This window comes from Bombyx mandarina, chromosome 16 (assembly GCF_030267445.1).
Source record: "Bombyx mandarina strain Sakado chromosome 16, ASM3026744v2".
Classification (NCBI taxonomy): domain Eukaryota; kingdom Metazoa; phylum Arthropoda; class Insecta; order Lepidoptera; family Bombycidae; genus Bombyx; species Bombyx mandarina.
The window spans coordinates 10,308,007-10,326,743 of record NC_143222.1 but is presented as its reverse complement, the minus strand read 5'-3'; the positions used below and the strand labels follow the sequence as shown (position 1 = coordinate 10,326,743).

Below are 18,737 nucleotides of genomic sequence, written 5' to 3'. Positions count from 1 at the left end.
AATTTACCTTCTAATATGCAGTTTATATTTTTCGTAACTTTTTCTGTCACTTACTCCACTTTTTTCTATTGCGGTTTTCTGATCGTCTAAGTCACTTCGAATTTTTCGAAGTTCTTCCAAAATTTCCTCCATTTCTTATAATTTCCAGATTAGTTTTGACAGTATTGAAGTGATTGTTATTATTACTACTAGTACCCTCTTGTTATTTTCGTTCCAACTTACTAGGATAGCTAGCGCGTTGACAAAATCTATCGTAGATCAAGGCTGGTTGGGTCTTGTGTTAGTAATACGGGAAGCTTTCCTCAGATGTCGCTAGTGATTTTGTGCAGTTCTCATTCGCTTTTTAATGCAAGTCATTTTGACAATAAAAAAGTAGGGTTATTTGGATCACTTTTTTTTTAAACAGGTACCGGGAATATGTAAGCGCAATTTACTTCAGTTTTGTTTAATCTTTCACTTCGAATGCATAAAGCGTGAAGGGTACGTTTGTATATATATACATGTGGCACGCCCGATTTTAAGCCAAAACGCTTATCACTGATTACGCGGTTTTCACTCAATTTTGGTTGTTATCCACAATGTATGATATAAATCACTTGATTATTTTTACACTTTTGACTTTCCACTAATTAAATGTACTTTATTTTCCATTTTTTTTTATACGGAGCCGTAGTCAACGTTGGCACTGTTACACCCTCTCCGCCCTTCAATTGCTTACACGATAGTTAAATCATGAGTTTAAAAGAACAATAATGAAAAGGTTGTTAAAAAAAGTTTTCCTAAAAGCTGTTCGATTGATAAAGAACTTAGTACTACCAACTTTACTTAAAACCATAACTTCAAGCTCTTAAGAATTGTAAAAAACTTACTCTGTTTTATGTTGGAGATACCATGAGACTTTCGGACTACAAATGTGTATTTTTGTAGCGCCTCTACTGACAAGTCTGTTCGCTAACTGAATACCGAAATCTTCTTCGCTGCAGATGATTAACTGACTGCATTCGGATCTACAGCTGATCCTGCGTTTTTTTAAATATTAATATTCGACTTGTGAATTGTAACGTAGTGAATACACGAGATAGTCTGGTCAACGAAAAATAATGGTAAACAGTGACCTAAATTATAGCTTAACTTTATTTATTTATTGCGTAGATGGGTGGACGAGCTCACAGCCCACCTGGTCTTAAATGGTTACCGGAACCCATAGACATTTACAATGTAAATGCTTCCACCCACCTTGAGATATGAGTTCTAAGGTCTCATTACAGTAATTACAACGGCTGCTCCACCCTTCAAACTGAAACGCATTACTGCTTCACGGCAGAAATAGGCAGGATGGTGGTACCTACCCGTGTGGACTCGCAAGAGATCCTACCACCAGTAAATGAACTTAAATGGAATTGAAGTCTTATACTATTTACTGCCTTCATACATTACTCTATACTATTGTTATATTGAGCGAGAACTATAAAGTACCTTGGTTGAGCTGGCAGCACTTGTTCTGTGAGTCTCAATAATATATGTCCTCGATGCCAATTCTTGCATAAGAGTCGAAAAGCACGAGGAGCTTCCTTTGAAGAGTATGACACTCTAGCTAATGGACGAACGTAGCCACTGGAGATGCCTTCATTCATAAGTATTTGTAAATTCTGTAGACGGAAACTTCAGTTGAAAATGTATTTAACTTAAAAATCAATGTCATAGTTGAAAGATACAAATGTTAGGAAAGGTACAACTTCATTTTAAGTATGTTAAGTATCATTAAGTAATCTCAGTTAATGAAAATAGCTTGACTAGTGATTGACTCAAAGAAATTATAGAGTCAATTGAATGGAAGTGTTAATCCTCGTTCTGAAGTATTTACGGGTGGATCAAATTCCTACGTTCCTATGTGTGTTCCTATCTGATAGTTATAGAACTAGTGCTATGGTCACAACAAGTTTGGGCAAACAGACATCGTTTAACGGCCTCGCGTGTAAGATAAGGTCTTTATGGTACTTGTAAACGTAATTCATTAAGCAATTTATTAGTATTAGTGTTTCAAGGCATAGTGAAGCAAAAAATCTCATTTCGAACAGATATCTCATGTGTCGGCTCAGTAAATAATATTTTGTCATAAGCAAATCATCGTGAATTTAGAACGAAGTTTATATTCATACTTAGTGTCTACAGCCTTCAGTAAGAGATAAACATGAGTTGGCCATAAGCTCGTCTGTTTATCTATAACTATAAAAGTATCGAATTATGAATCTTTAATATTATATAATACTAACTTTGATTTCTTCAGAATTCCAAAATTCAAAAATTGACTCAAACTTAGTAGTTACATAGGATCTGTCATTAATCAGACTGTTCATACGCAATTCAAAGTTCTCGCGTTTCTCAATTTGTTCCGTGTCAAAAATAACGCTCTGATAGTTACCGCATTGAAGTGAAACCTGCAATTCAAAACGATAAGTTTATTTTATTGCCTTTTCATATTAGCTTACGTTTCGGAAGCAATTCCTGCATACATAATATTTTCCTTACGTTTTTGAGTGATGTTTGGACATTGCTTATTATAATATCGCAACCTTTCCCATTTGTCGCTGTTAGAACCATGTCCCCAAAAGTGATGTCTCTAGAATTCCCAATGTGTTCCTCTGAAATTTTATATTAAAGATAAGTATATGCCGTATACTTATTTATATTTATCTCTAAAAGGGGAGCAAGAAAATATGCGGAATATATCTTGTAATGGCTTTCTCGTTAACAAATAATGAACAGTTTGTGGACAAAGACACCCATTCGGTGTTTAAACTTCCTTTTTTGTATGAAACCATAACTTCCGTATAAATTTTAATCAAAATGTTATAAAATCATGACTATCCGTGAAGACATATCAGGTGGGCTGGGAGTACCTACATTTGCTTTCAAAACCAATATTGTTGAATACCTTTCAATTCTGGGAATAGTTTCTTCAAGAACCTTTTCGTTCTTACATCCCCTACTGTAGTGAATACTTGGCATTTGTGTGCCAGAGCGATGGCAATAACAGCCTGGCCGAGTGCTCCAGCTCCTTCGTGTATAAGTATTTTCATACCGGCGCACAGCTTAGCTTTGATTGCCTAAAAATCGAAAAAATTATCTCAAGATTTTGAAATAAGAAGGTGTTTTGATACGTAATATCAAAATAGTGAACGAAATCATGGCCCACTTAGTGTAAAGTGAATATCGGAACTCAGATATGATAATTTATAAATGCCACCACCCGCTAGAGAAATGAGATCGACATCCCAATTGAGTTGTGTAACAGCTGCCCAATTTTTGAACCAGAACGCGCCTATCCAAGGGACCTTATGATACGCATTGCAACAAGTTAATGTTGGTTAGCGATCACAGTAGCTGGTATAATACTGATAGATCGCCGCTGCCCCCGCTTCAGTGAATTAATCACCCTTTAAGACGCTTTTGGAAGTTGATGGTTTGGTGATATTCTAGGCAGATTATATATAGCCTTTGGTAACAATAAACACGAAAAATAACAAACGACACTCACTAGACAATAAAAAGCATACGCGTAAGCTAAAGGAACTGTGGCAGCGTCTTCGAGGCTCCAGTGATCAGGGACTGGCCACAAAAGATCGGGGTGAGCTCGAACATAATTTCGACAAGCACCACGATGAACTATACCCATCACACGACTTCCGCTACATTAAAAACGAACAATTATGTAAAATAATTTTGAAAATCTAGTATAAACTTCACATTTTATTAAAATCAAATTTACATTAATAATATTTATTTAAGAAAATTTGTATTAATAACAATCACAAAATTGTATTTTTTTTTGCTAAATACTAATTTGATTATGAGTATATACAATCACAGAAGAAGCTAGTTTGCTGGTATTATCCATGTTGTTTCAACCACGTCCTACTACATAATAATATTATCCCAATAGGCTACCAAGAATATTAATAATATTTCAATAATAGATTACCTTTCGGCTATCCCACTGAAGTCTATTCCATAATAGTTCTCGCTGGCTCGATGCGGTACTGTTCCTGAGGCCTTCTTACCGTCGTAATTTGAAAGACTTGCGTAATGTACCTAGAACCATTTATTTTGCTTGACCGATTTAATTAATGATAGAAAAGTAATTAACCAGAAATTTTCTGGATGATCTGATACTATCCACTAAGGTTTGAAAGAGTTACCGGAAAGTGAAGAAAGTTTTTTCTGGGAAGAGCTTCTAAGAAGGTGGGAATGACTATGAACTTTAGTGGTATCGTGTCAAAGTAAAAAGCCGCACATTGGTTTCATTTTACCAATGCTGTGTATGCAAATGTTTCTAAATCTGTCTAGTTCATTTAGCTGTACACTTCGACGAGATGGTCATGAACAGTCTGATAAATTGACTTCTTCATCCTTATTTATTCATGCAATGTATACCAAAGGGAGGTTTGTTCATGTTGTGGGTAATCGATTGTATGAATGTTAACTCCTTTCTCTTCCTTATATAACACCACCAATCATTTCAACAAACTTTCATTCCCTGTGTCATGTCCATACAGCTCTCTCAGGATAGAAATTATTCTCCGCGACCCCCTCTAGCACGTCATTCAAGACAGTAAATTATTTATGCTATTTTTGATTTATCGTCCATATTTCAACTCTATTCAGGATTAATAATCAACTATTAAGTGAACCACCGTGTTTTTGTTAATTTTCTTATCTTTCTATATTATCTTCGTGAGATTTTCCAAGGTCGATCGTGTCAAGGCACTTTGAATTTTGATTTCTTCGGAGCTTCCAGTGTTTGTGATTCCATCATTTACAGCAGTGTTAAGGTACAATAATGTGAATACTGTGCAGACGGGCTCATTTATCTGTGTCTATAGCTATTATTGTATTATTGTGGACTCAACTTGAATACTTATTGGATTCTGTGATCGATTGCTTTCATTGCAGATTGTCGCTTGTGTACCGTACTGTAATTCGTTTTGCGATTTGCGAGTTACTTATATCGATTAAAAGTAAAAAAAAACTATGGCTGACAGAATAAATTGTAATTTTAATGCTCTTAGAAGAAATCACTTTTTTGAACGCCACATCACGGCCCAATTACTGGTTTTTGCGGAATTTATCCAAAGTCCCTTATACATATTAAGCTGCATAAAGTTGCGCCATATAAATAAGAGATGTTCGAGATAATAGCCGATACTTGTTACCATTTTTAGTTAATTTCTTTTGTGAAGCGGAATATGAAAGAAATGTGACCAATCCCTAAAGGTTCTCCTGTGTTTCACATCCTTCTTAATTTTACATATTTATTTAGGAATTTCATCATATTATGGCGTACGCACGTTCAAAAGCGAATCTTTGGTTATTTAAGAAGCAAAGACTAGCAGAAATCAACTCGAACTTAAACTAAACCTAACAGTTTTAATTCCTATAACAGTATTTTTTTATTGCCTAGATGGTTGGACGAGCTCACAGCCCACCTGGTGTTAAGTGGTTACCTAAACCTATAGACAGTTACAAGGTAAATACGCCACCCACCTTGAGATATAAGTTCTAAGGTCTCAAATATAGTTACAGTTACATTATTACTAGCAGAATTCTCTGTTTTGTTGTTGTTGTATTTACGCATGGTTCAAAACAAAACAAAAATTACAAATACAATATTTAGTGTTGGAAGTTAAGAACAATATATTACAGTTATGTTTCCAATTCAAAAAAATAATTTTATTTCCAATATCTTTATTATTTGATTGTGTTTACCTTAACAAGTACTCCAGATCCACTTGGTTCAGAAACTTCAGCCCAGTGCAAGGAATTAACGTTCCCAGTTTCCGCGCTTTGGAGCATCGCATTTGTGTATGAGCTAGTCACACTTTTGAACTAAAATAAAGTATTAAAATTGTGATTTTCTATTATTAATCCTTTCAGATTGTCTATACTCTTGTCTATAATAAAGTTACTCACGTTAATCAATTTTCCTTTTTCTTCACTCGACGGAACTAACAGACTAATGGGATATGGAGTTCGAGGAGTTTCACGGAATTGAATATCCTTAATATATACGCCTGGACCTCTAAAACAATGGAAATTTAGGTCTTTGGAGGGCGAAGATCTTTCCTTGGCAGTTGGAAACACGAATAACAAGTTTTCGCTAGACTAAATTTTCTCAGTGAAATTTTTGTGTAAAAACCTTCAGTTACGATCATCCCAGTGATATATCGCCAAAAAAAGCCTTCACACATCAAACGCCTTCGATCGAATCTACTTTTACGGTAACCGCTTTTTTGTAGGTTTTTTTTTGTACAGGTATCGTATAGCTCGAAATTTTAGATTAATGATCCAATGAAATATTTGATTCTCAATAACCACCACTCAAACTTTTTAAATTGAAGCTGTGTCGGGATCTGTGTAATTATAATTATAAATCAAGGGATTTTCCTAAAAAGTGAAATCAGGGCGGCGTCATACTTTTGATTTTTTAGAGAATTCATACACTATTTTCGGTACCACTTATATCTGTCATAAAATTTTTTTTTTTTACGCTTAATCTTTAGTTTAGTTTAATTACGCTTAAGTAAAGATTATAATAAGTGTAATATTTAAATGAGCGCGCACTTACTGTATCAAACCGCAGATGTTTGAAAAATTTACTTTTAACATAGATTTTCCATGCTTTGTAAAAGTTTGATTTGAAGATTCAATGGTATCGATAAAAATTCTATTAATCTGAGTTGGTTGTAAAACACCATCATAGTTCTGATTCAGGATAACAAGCTGCAGCATATTCTCAATCAATGTCACCCAGTTATCGCGCCATTCTATCATGGCTTCTGATAAAGACAAGTTAACACTCTTTATCAGACGGAAATCTTCGCTAAAATAAAAAAAAATCGAACAATAACAAAACTGCGTACCATTTTAACCTGGTATTTTCTGTCAAGCAAGCATGTTTGGGTAAAATAATAAATTGATAGTAAATATGGTAACAATTGCACTCTACCACAGTAGCTCGACCACATTTTTGCTCAAAGCTTAGTAACGCAGGTCTGCTTCCTCTAGTGCAAGTAATCTTAAACTCAAGATTCCGATTTAATGATGTTTTGTACATGTTGTGGGTACATATCTTTCGTAAAGAAGCAAGTCCTGATCTTCTTGCCGATTCTCTTCACTGGTGTCACTGCAGTCCAAATCGGATCGAGAGTTATAACGATTTAGAAGCGCCTGTGAAGCCTTAATAAATACATTATATGTTTTGATATTGATTCAGGGTAAAATGTAGCCTTATAACCTGTAAGAGTATCCCTTTTCTTGTAGTAGTTGATAGAAGTCATTCGTGTTCAAGGTCATTGGAGTTTCAGTTGTATGAGTTTCTTTTCCGAATATATTTTTGCTAACCAGTAAAACAATTCCACTTGCAACTTTGGATCCATCATTTGTAACCTGAATAGTTAATATAGTTTTTTCAACATGTTAAGCATAAGCGAAGTTTCGAGTGAGAATCTACAGGTATTTGAGCAATAAAAACAATTTGTAACCAGTTTCGTTTTACCTTCTTGATTACTTTTATACTAAAAATTGCTCATAATTTGAACGAAAAATACTCATAAAGGATTACTTGCTTTTTCGTTTTTATGAAGTTTTCGATTGGTTAGACACTAGGCATTGGTTAGATACTAGGCATGTTGGTTAAATACTAGGCGTTGGTTAGATACTAGGCATTGGTTAGATACTAGGCATTGGTTAGATACTAGGCATTGGTTAGATACTAGGCATTGGTTAGATACTAGGCATTGATTAGATACTAGGCATTGGTTAAATACTAGGCATTGGTTAAATACTAGGCATTGGTTAGACACCAGGTTACTGTTTTTTATTTATTTTGATTCTTAACAATTTAACTACATATGTAGACTATCATTACTAAAACAGTTTCAGTCAGAATTTCGTTGTTGATTTACAAAGACCTGAAGAAGAGGACAAAAAAAAAAAACAAAAAAGAGACTATATTTCGTTCATGCAACCACATGATCCACATTGCAGATTATATCCACACGAATAAACGTCATAAGTGCTATTTACAAAATTAAGCAGATTTATATCTTATGTTTTACATACATGTGTACATTTTTAATAATACAGCTAATATGGGACACTAACCTCAAATAGTCCATCGCCCTTATTGATCGCGACGCGCAATTTTAATATTTTTTCTTCGTAAAGTGCTGGTTGAACATCGATAAATAAATCGATAAATCTAACCGATATTTTCCTCTTAGGCAAAGACATTGACATAGAAAGTGTATCCCATACCAGCATTAATATTCCGCCTATAGGGTACATCATTTTTCCTGTAAAAAATACTACACTTTTTAAAATTTTAAGTAGAAAATATATGACATATCCTTCAGAAGTAGATCATATATTTTTTTTAAGGCAGGTAGCGACTTGGCTGTACTCTGGTATTCATCATTCAACATCATAAATAACTTTTACCACTCGCCACCATGGAAACTGCAAGCTCACCTGTCATGGACTATTTAAACCACCCGATTAGTCCCATCATGTCTCTACGCAAACTGTATGAACACCTGCTGTATAAACGCCTCAGAGACTTCATCTTATGCACGGGCATTCTCATTGATGAACTATTCGGATTCCGCGCAAATCACTCAAGCCACAATAGGTGAACCACCTCACAGAGCACATTCTCGTAGGGCTTAACCGACCAAAGCCGATCTACACGGAAGCTCTCTTCTTCGACGTCGCAAAAGCGTTCGACAAAGTCTGGCAAAACGGTTTGATTTTCAAACTATTCAACATTAGCGTGCCGGACAGTCTCGTGCTCAACATAGGGGACTTCTTGTCGAACTGCTCTTTTCGATATCGGGTCGAGGGAACCAGCTCCTCCCCGCGACCTCCACGGCCGGAGTCCCGCAAGGGTCCGTCCTCTCTTCGCTCCTCTTTAGCTTGTTTACTAACGACATTCCCCGGTCGCCGCCGACCCATTTGACCTTATTCGCCGACGGCCGACCGTTTACTACTCGAGTAGAAACAAGTCCGTAATTGCGAGGAAACTCCAGAACGCAGTATCCTTAAGACAGTGGTTCCGAAAATGGCGCATAGACATTAACCCGGCGAAAGGCACAGCGGTGCTATTTCGAAGGGGAAACTCAACACATATTTCCTCCCGCATTCGGATCAGGAACCTTAATCCCTAGACACGTCCTTAGGGATCCATCAGATCCAATAATCCTTGCATTAAACGCCTTCAGCTCTAACACTAGGAGCAGATTTAGGGACTCCGGTAACCGTACTCGTCGAACTCGGCAAAGAGTTAGACGTGCAATCTAACCTAAACATCAGCCCGCTGAGTTTCTCGCCGGATCTTCTCAGCGGGTCGCGATTCCGATCCGGTAGTAGATTCATTCGCGAAGTAGCTGCCCTTGAGTTGTTCGGTCTCCTTTGGAGGCGCTCGGGCAGTTGTTCGCAAATCCCACTGGTGAAACTGGATTCCGGGCCACCAGTAATCCCTCATTGATAAAAAGGACTATTTAAAAAAAACCCACTTACCATTCGAAACATTTCCTCTTAAATACTTATGTTCTTCATCATGTACAGATATAAAATATTCGCAGATTGCACTACATATATTCTCAGTATTTAGTGGTTTCGGAACGTACCTGCATTTAAAAATACAATAATTAATATAATTTCCGTGAATCAATCACTCGAAGGACCACCTTAAGGTTAATGTTGGTTTTTAGTCCGTTTCATGCGTGTTTTCTTATTTGTTCGATTTATTGGAAAATATTTAGGTTATTAGGATATTGAGGAAATTGATAATGAGATTATTGAGGAGCGTACATACATCATATAATTAATAACATACATATATGTACAATGTACAATAATATTGAAGACACGTAATTACCAAATATATGAGAAGAATTTGTGTAAATAATCTAATCTAAATAAATAATATCATGAAGTACGTACCATTCTTCTACGTGCATCCACTCTACTAAATGTGATAACATTGGAGTGCCGGTTGATACTGGAAAGTCTACTTTTGGGTACAAAGCTTTGATATCAGGCAAACATCCTTCCATGTATAACCTGAATAACGAATATCCTAAAGTTAAATTAAGTTTAATCTAAAAAGTTTTACAATATTCTTCTCTTATTGAAAAAATAATCACAACGTTACGGTTAAAGTATTTTTACTGTAGACCATTAAACATACCAACAGCTCTGCAACGACTATTATTTCTATCACACCAACTTAAGTTTCATCGTTCGTTACAAATAATTATTTACTATCCGTCGATCCAAATTCACACTGTGATATTGGTGGATCGGTTTAGTAATGTTTAGTACATGTGATAATTCGAAGTAGTGTAATTGAAGTCTTTTTTGTAACTTACTTTCCAATCGTATGGAGAAAATGTAATATATTGCTGGATCCACTCTTAGTTAAAGAAATGTTAAAGCAGTTCGATGGCAAAGAACGTTTAAGTATGGCCTGCAGTAATCCACGCGGAGCTATCTCTATGACAATGGCATCGCTTGGAATTAATTGAGATGTTTCCTCGAATAGAACTGGACTCTGGAACAGGGTGATGTTCGATAAATTAAAACTGGCAACAGCATCAATAACAAAGCTGTAGAGCTTAAACATTTATCATTCGTATTCCGAAGCGGTAAATATTGTTACGCACTAGGCTCGACCTAAATAAAACCTTTTAACAGAAGTAACTATTAAAACTCAAACGCAAATCAGTTTCTGCTATTTAATGAAAGATGGCGCTACTCGTACCGTCGTAACAATACTTTTAAAAGAAATTGGAAAGCAAAACTATCGTGTATGTTTGTTTTCGTTTTGTTTCTTTTAATACACCATATTGGTATGAAGTTAATCCACGAAACACTTTTTGTTATGTTCACTGAAAGAACTATTGAGCAGCTTAATGCACATGCCGTCACCTTGAGAAATGGGCTTAAAGTCTCAAATCTATTGTAATTGTCCTTCGAAGAGCAATAAAACGGCAAAAGGTCTTATTAGAAACTATTCACAGAGTAACAGTACCGTGTGTAGACAGCGAACATATCATGTTACAAAAATAAAATGTATAATCAAAACCTTACTAAATCTTGTAAGTTAATGTGGTTACCAGTGTAAAATTAAATCTTCAAGGGTAATGTCCAAGGGCTAACCAATAAAATATTTATGGGTTTTTACCTACCAACAAATTATTAGTCTGATATTCAGCAGAGCAGTATTTGGCCACTGGATCATTCCAATTGTCTCGAGGAACGGAAGTAGATATCCAACGATTACTTCTTGGACGCGGGTTTTTAATCACAGCCTTTAGTAATTTTAATAGATTTTGACCTTGAACAAAGAATACGTTATTTTTCTAACAATAAATTTCATCATATATTTAATATCGTTCCAAAGGTAAAGATAAAAAAAAACATTTATATTGTCTAAAATAAACGTGTGAAAATGTGCGGTAACATAAAATTTAATAAAAAATTTAGACCATAAATAATAATAATTTCAAAATAAGAACTACAATCTAGAATGTTATGTTTAGTATTACTTTTGAGATGTGTGAACGAGTGTTAAGTGATTACCAGAATCCATAGACATCTACTGCGACCCAATTTGACGTCTCCCGTTCTGTTATCATATTCTGAGTGTTAATAAATAAAGTAATAATTTCTTTTTTATATATTACAACAATACCCGATATTAAGGGACCAGTTTAATTACACACATTGTTATCATTGTTATCTGGGCGTAATTTATAATACAATAAAAATGCTTACCGGCGTCAGCTATGTAACGAGAATGATAGGCAATATTTGCAGAAGGAACAGTTTTAGCAAATATCCCTTTAGTGGTCAGTTCAGCTACAAACTGAGTAATTGCATCTTTTGGACCAGATATAGTACTGGAATCAGGTCCGTTGTGACATGCCACATCTATTTCCGGAGGACATATGGGTAGGATCTGCAAAAAATGTATTAAGAATTTCAAGAACAGTACAAGTTATGACTTCTAGAAATGGTGAACTTTAAATATTTAGACTCTTAACTTAACTCTAAATGTTTAGAGTTCACAATTTCTAGGAGGTTTATTTAAGAACATAATTTATAATTATTATTATTAATGAACATAAACATTTAATGCATTTAGTAATGCCCAGTTTTTTAATTATTCAAACAAATTTTAGTTATTCAAACTTTGATGATTCATTTTAAAGCCGCTAATTGAAAACTCATAACTTAATTAAGTAAAATTGCAGTAAAAATATCCCGTTTAGGGGCTCCCTAATTAAATCCAAGCTCACTTTGAAAACAGCAACATTGCTAATTCAATTTAGACTCACCAATTACCAAGGAAATACATTTTGTTCGTAATATGTTTTTAAAATAATAAATAATAACTGGCAAGAACTCGCGCATTGTCATCCGACCCAAAATTAAGATTCCCTGTGTTATGGGTACAATGAACTGACATACATATGTATACATTTTAAATATATAAACACACAGGCTAGGAACAAACAAACCTGTACATCACACGAGAGACACGTGATTGGCAGTTTATGCAAAAAAATATTAAATGCGGCATGAAATATTACCATAAGAAAGGCAATTGTATACATTAAAAAGAATTAATCGAAAGCCTCGGAATTAATTGAATATAAATTATCGGTATTTTACCTTCAGTCTGTATCGAAAATAAGCTTAATTCTAAATATTAAATATACAAACATCTACATGCAAAATGATGTTTATACGGAATCCTCTAAGTGCGAATTCTATCCGCGCTTAATTTATTTTTGTATATTCGTTAGCTGCTAATTACTAACTAACTGTTTTCGTTTATCATGATTTCATTTCATTACTTTGAAGTTTTGAATGCACACCTGTCTGTATCCCATTCCAATAGCAGCCATGGACCCATTAATGAGATTAGTCTCGATAGATGCTTGGCCACGAGAATACGCTGCCAGAATCATTTCCTCTGCTGTTAGACATCCATCTGCATACGCGCAACCGAGCTCCCCAACACTGTGTCCTAAAATTCAATTCACTCATAAGAAAATGTTGAACTTTCATACTTTTACTATTGGACTATTTAGATAATTCAAATTTTTATTCTACTTCATTTAAAATGCTAATTATTATACCGTAACAAAAAGAGCACGATCCTAAGTTGAAATAAAAACCACCGACTATCTCTTTACCATAATATTTTACAAATTTTGAGTTTTTAATCATGAGAAATGACATTATAGCTTACCTATTATATTATCAGGAATCAAGCCCAATGAACGCAATATATCAGTTAATCCAATTTGTATGGCTGCGATACCCACAAATGCATTTAGGATATTATTGAAAATGCCAGGCTCTGTTGATGTTATAATATGCACTATGTCTATTCCTTTAGGTTCGAGAGCTTTTCGGCACCTGTAAGAAATATCTTCATTTAGCAGACCATTCATTGATAATTTGAATATTATTCTAAGTTTTCTTTACCATTCGATTGCTGCGAAAAATATAGGAATTTCCATCAGTTCCGCCCCCATTCCCGGCCACTGAGAACCCATCCCGCTGTAGACAAACCATAAAGGACGTTTGGCACTATCGAAGTAGTTCACTTCTTCGCCTAAAGTTATTGTTTTGGTATCATTTGTATCTATAAATAAACATAAATAAGGTACATTCGAAGAATTTTATCAACTAAAAATTATAAGTTATTTATATTATATAAAAATAAGACAATCATAACCTGTTTCTCAAAATACAATTATTTAAGATCTCTAACTCATGAACTTCAACAATACTCACCAAGAATTGTGTAGCCTCTACTCAAATGCCCTGGAGTTGCCACCGAATGTATGTTGTGTACCAGTGATAGTTCTTCGGGATCTATAGGTCTTGATTTTAAATCATCCAGTACTTTTTTTACTGAAGAGTCTTGTCTCCCAGATACAGTGACCAGATGTGGTATACTGGATTTGTATTTAGTAAAATCCTATAATTAATTAAAGAAAAATAATAAAATTACAAGATTTGTACATGATATGTACATGATCTTCATCTAGATGATGATGCAATGGAATGTGTTTTATCATGCCGGTGGCCAAAAAACTTCAGGTAAGAAAAATTATGCTATATATAATAATATGTAAAATGGAAGAATAGAGAAAGAAAAAATATTTTTCGTAGCGCTTGCGTTCTTATTTGGTTTAACACGTTACCATATTTTGATTGATGTTTTCTGATTTTTTTGCGTTCTTAGTTTATGTTTTGCCTTTCGCTCCCAACCCTCGATACAATTTTCACCTGGGCCTTGACAGGGGACTTCTTTGGTTTTTTATTAATTTTATTTGCGACAAACTTTCGTTCTGTCCATAATTAAAAACCTTCTTCTTTTTCTCCACCTTATTCCACTAGGTGAGGTCGGCACAGCTAATTTTTCTCTTCCATTCTATTCTATGAGCCGTCATCTCAACACTCATTCCTCTCACTCTCACATCATCATTCACACACTCCATCCATGTTTTCTTCGGTCGACCTCTTCCCATCTACTTTGCACTACCATTTCCATACATCTAGTCACATGCATCTTCTCTCTACGCACGCATCACATGTCCATACCACACTAACCGTCCGCTCTTTAAGTTGTTGATTACCGAGGCTACTTTCACACTTCCTCTGATATACTCATTATTTACCTTGTCCATTCTTTTCACTCCACACATCCATCTCAACATTCACATCTCTGCCGCATGCACTCCTCTTTTATGCTTTACTTTCGTCGCCCAACATTCAGATCCATATAGCACGCCAGGTCTAATAATCGTTTTGTAAATATTTCCCTTGAGCTGAAGAGGCATTCTACGATCGCATGCTGTTGCAGAGACCTGTCGCCATTTCACCCAACCAGCGTTTATTCGGTTTGTTACGTCCCGGTCTATGTTGCCGTCGTTCTGGAGTACAGAGCCGAGGTACTTGAAGTGGGAGCAGACTGCCAGAGGTATATCATCTAAGGCGATTGGCGTGAAGTCTGAAGAACCACCAAAATCACAAAACATATGCTCGATTTTTGTTCGACTGATCTTCAAACCCACGTTTTTCAATATTTCTTTCCATTTTGCCAATCTACTCTGTATCTCAGGCCTATGTCGTCGGCGAACAGCATACGCCAAGGCGCCTCCTCCTGTATGTCCGATATTAGGTCATTCATTATTAGGATGAACAGGCAAGGGCTTGAAGCTGATCCCTGGTGTAAGCCTACGTAAACACTGAACTCGTCGGTATCGCTAGTTGCGAAGCGTACGTACGTACTAGCTTTACCGTACATAGCTCGAACAAGCCGCTGGTATTTCCCTGGCACTCCTTTCACTTTCATACTCTACCACAGAACCTCACAGGGTCACAGGATTTTAACTTAAAGGCATAAATAATGTACAAACACATAGAAGGCCAGCCCTCTTGACTGGTGTTAGGACCTCTTCTGAGTCCGCATGGGTGGGTACCACCACGCTGCCTATTTCTGCCGTGAAGCAGTTATGCGTTTCGGTTTGAAGAGTGGGGCAGCCGTTCTAACTATACTTGAGACCTTAGAACTTATATCTCAAGTTGGGTGGCGCATTTACATTGTAGATGTCTATGGGCTTCAGTAACCACTTAACACCAGGTGGGCTGTGAGCTATCATACGCTTTTTCCAAATCAACAAATACCACGTGCCCATTTTTACTTGCACGGCGGTATTTTTCGCACAATTGGCGCAGGGAAAAAATGGCGTCCGTTGTACTGGTTCTGTGATACCTCACTCTCATCTCTCATACTTCTCGCTATCTCGCTCTTTTCTCCCAAGCTTTCATACTATGTGACATCACCTTTATTCCCCTATAATTGTCGCATACCTGTATGTCATCACCTTTGTTCTTAAATACAGGTACGAATGAACTTTTGCACCACTCGTCAGGCATGGCCTCTTCTTGGGACAATTTATTGAAGAATAAAGTCAGCCACGTCCATCCATCCCTTTTCAGAAACTTCCACACTTCTATTGGGATACCATCAGGTCCAGTAGATTTTCCACTCTTCTTATCTTGTACACCCTTTCGTGCTTCTTGTATACTTATTTCCTAGTATTTATCGGAACATTTTGTAGTTCACCACCCCGGTCATTCATCAACCTTTCAAAATACCTCTTCCATCTACCTCTTATTTCCTCATCATTTGTTAACACTTTTCCTGCTCTACCTTTCACGCACTTAATGTGTTTAATATCTCTTCCATCCTTCTTTCTTGTTTGGCTATGCTATACAGGTGTTTTTGTCGTTCACGTCTTTCTAGTTAGTGACTCATACAATGCATCCTGTGCCTTGGCCCTGGCAATAACTACAGCCTTTTAGCTGCCTTTTTGCTCTCTTTATATGCTGTCTTCAAGTTCTCTTTCGTAACCAAATCTGGGAAATCTGTGTTCTGAAATTCCTTAAAGAACTTCTTCTTTTCTTTAAGCGCTTTTTAAACGTCGTCGCTCCACCACCAGCCGCCACCAGGTTTCTTTATCTTTAATTTTCTTTCCCGTTGACATCCCATCCATAATTAAAAATGTTAGTTATTATTTTAATCAACAAATGATTACTCAAAATTTATTAAGAAAGGTCTCTCTCAAATATATTTGAGATGACTAAATATTCACTTTCACAAAAACACATTTTTCCACTCAGAATTCTCTATAATATCCTATTATGTACGTCAAAAACAGCTAAATGTTTATTTGTCGTAAGAGCGATATGTCAAATTTATAAGAAGTATATACATAGTAGCAGTTAAATCAAATGAATACCTATTTAGTAATTAACGATATTAACGATCTACTTTATAAACTAAAAATAAAACTACACAATCATGCGTCGGTTTTTAAATCAAGAATAATGATACAATACTTAATATTGATACTTAATATTTACCTTTTGTTTACGAAAATCCTTCAGTAAAACATGGGCATTGACACCGGTTGCAGAAAAGGCATTGACAGCTGCATAATTTCCATTAAATGAATGGTGGTCGTCTAAAATACGAATTTTCCCATTTTTTATAGCAGGTATGTCTTGGCGCGGTTTATTATAATGCAAATTACCAGCAAGCAAGCGAGTGTGGTAACCAAGAAGAACCTATAAATTGGAAATATTTTCAAATGATTATATAAAAATTAATCTTATTTATGGTTATAGGGTCGGGAATGCCATAACCGAAATTTTTCTGACCACAATGCTTTTTTTGGTGTAGAGATAATATGGGCACATGAAAGGGTAAGTAAGGTCACATGTCTTAACTCGAATGGATATAAAGTAATGAAACCTTGAATTAAAACCTCAATGAATCATCTTCACAAAATGCTATTGGTTAATTTAATAAGAATTCAAAAATGAATGTATAGCTCCTGATGGGTCGTACTTACTTTTGTAATTGATGTAATGCCACTAGCTGCTACGGTGAAACCAACATTGGACATCACACTGCCTACGTACAGAGGATCGGTCCTGTGGCTACAAAATACCTCATCCAATGCTTCCAATTCAGATTTATCTGATTCTGGATTACCTTTAAAATATGAATAATGGATTTTGTTAGATTAAAATTTCCATTTTTTGTAATGAAATTGTACCTAGTCAGGTCATAAATTCTGTCGCGTGTTTAATGTAAAATAATTGAAACAAGTTTATTCATTATGTAACCATTCATATACCAAAATGAACTTAACCAAGCATAGACCCTTATGACACTAAAGTTTATTCAAAATGACCTCCGTGATTTTGAATACAGGCCTTCAATCTGCGCGGCCAGTCGTCTATCGCAGCACGAACGAGGTCCATGTCAATATCGGTGGCTGCCTTAATCAAGGATGTCTTGAGTGACTCCAAATTGGGATGAGGCTTTGAGCACGCCTTTTCCTACAAGTGTTGCCATATCTTGTAATCTAACGGATTCAAATCTGGACTGGAGGAGGGCCAGTCTTCGTGCCGGATGAAGTCCAGCCAGTCTTGTGTGCTCTTCGCTCTATGAGCTGGCGCCGAATCTTGTTGGAATACCCAGTGCCTGTTATTGAACATGGTATGAGAAATAGGTTCCACAAGGTTCGTCAGGACTGTATTTTGATACACAACTGCATTCGTTTTTACACCTTTCTCACAAAAATGTACCTATGTTAAACCCCAATAAGAAACTCCTAACCATACCATGAGCGAGGATGGAAAATGACCTCGTTGGACACGCGGAATACGGTTGCTCGCTTCTTCACTACTGTGTGCGTACACCTTATCATTTTGTTTGTTGTAGCTCTCTTCTACGGTAAAAATTTTTTCATCCGAAAAAAGAATTTCTCGATTTTTTTTCCCCGCGTACCGCTTCAACAAAGCGCGGCATCTCTTCAGTCTCAGGTCCATTAGACGAGCATTCAAACGATGCCCTGTTTTTCTTCGACATGCTCGAAGCATTCTTCATTTAACACCCTTTTCACCGTGGTTCTGCTTAACCCCATCTGAAGGGCCAACAGTTTCTGCTTACGTTTGGGATTTCTTTGGATTCGCGCCTTCACAGCTTTTATCACTGCTGGAGTCCTAACAGATCGAGGGCGACCACTTCTTGACCTGTCATCTACACTAGAGTCTTCATTGTATCGTTTGATGGTACG

The 18,737-nt window shown here is 36.0% G+C and overlaps 1 protein-coding gene across 1 annotated transcript in view; it reads right to left on the bottom strand.

Moving 5' to 3' along the window:
• Positions 1-18,737, bottom strand: part of LOC114240500 (fatty acid synthase) — a 32,591-nt gene that overhangs the window by 10,538 nt on the left and 3,316 nt on the right. The window contains exons 7-29 of the mRNA XM_089734019.1: positions 17,505-17,647; positions 17,014-17,217; positions 13,873-14,059; positions 13,561-13,720; positions 13,322-13,491; positions 12,945-13,096; positions 11,839-12,022; positions 11,250-11,398; positions 10,431-10,612; positions 10,003-10,122; positions 9,577-9,686; positions 8,164-8,354; positions 7,295-7,446; positions 6,626-6,880; positions 5,971-6,079; positions 5,767-5,886; positions 3,983-4,092; positions 3,539-3,689; positions 2,936-3,107; positions 2,530-2,642; positions 2,274-2,438; positions 1,477-1,649; positions 870-1,019 (exon numbers count right to left, since the gene is read on the bottom strand). Coding sequence (XP_089590145.1) covers positions 870-1,019; positions 1,477-1,649; positions 2,274-2,438; positions 2,530-2,642; positions 2,936-3,107; positions 3,539-3,689; positions 3,983-4,092; positions 5,767-5,886; positions 5,971-6,079; positions 6,626-6,880; positions 7,295-7,446; positions 8,164-8,354; positions 9,577-9,686; positions 10,003-10,122; positions 10,431-10,612; positions 11,250-11,398; positions 11,839-12,022; positions 12,945-13,096; positions 13,322-13,491; positions 13,561-13,720; positions 13,873-14,059; positions 17,014-17,217; positions 17,505-17,647 — 3,622 coding nt within the window. The remainder of the gene's footprint in view (positions 1-869; positions 1,020-1,476; positions 1,650-2,273; positions 2,439-2,529; positions 2,643-2,935; positions 3,108-3,538; positions 3,690-3,982; positions 4,093-5,766; positions 5,887-5,970; positions 6,080-6,625; positions 6,881-7,294; positions 7,447-8,163; positions 8,355-9,576; positions 9,687-10,002; positions 10,123-10,430; positions 10,613-11,249; positions 11,399-11,838; positions 12,023-12,944; positions 13,097-13,321; positions 13,492-13,560; positions 13,721-13,872; positions 14,060-17,013; positions 17,218-17,504; positions 17,648-18,737) is intronic.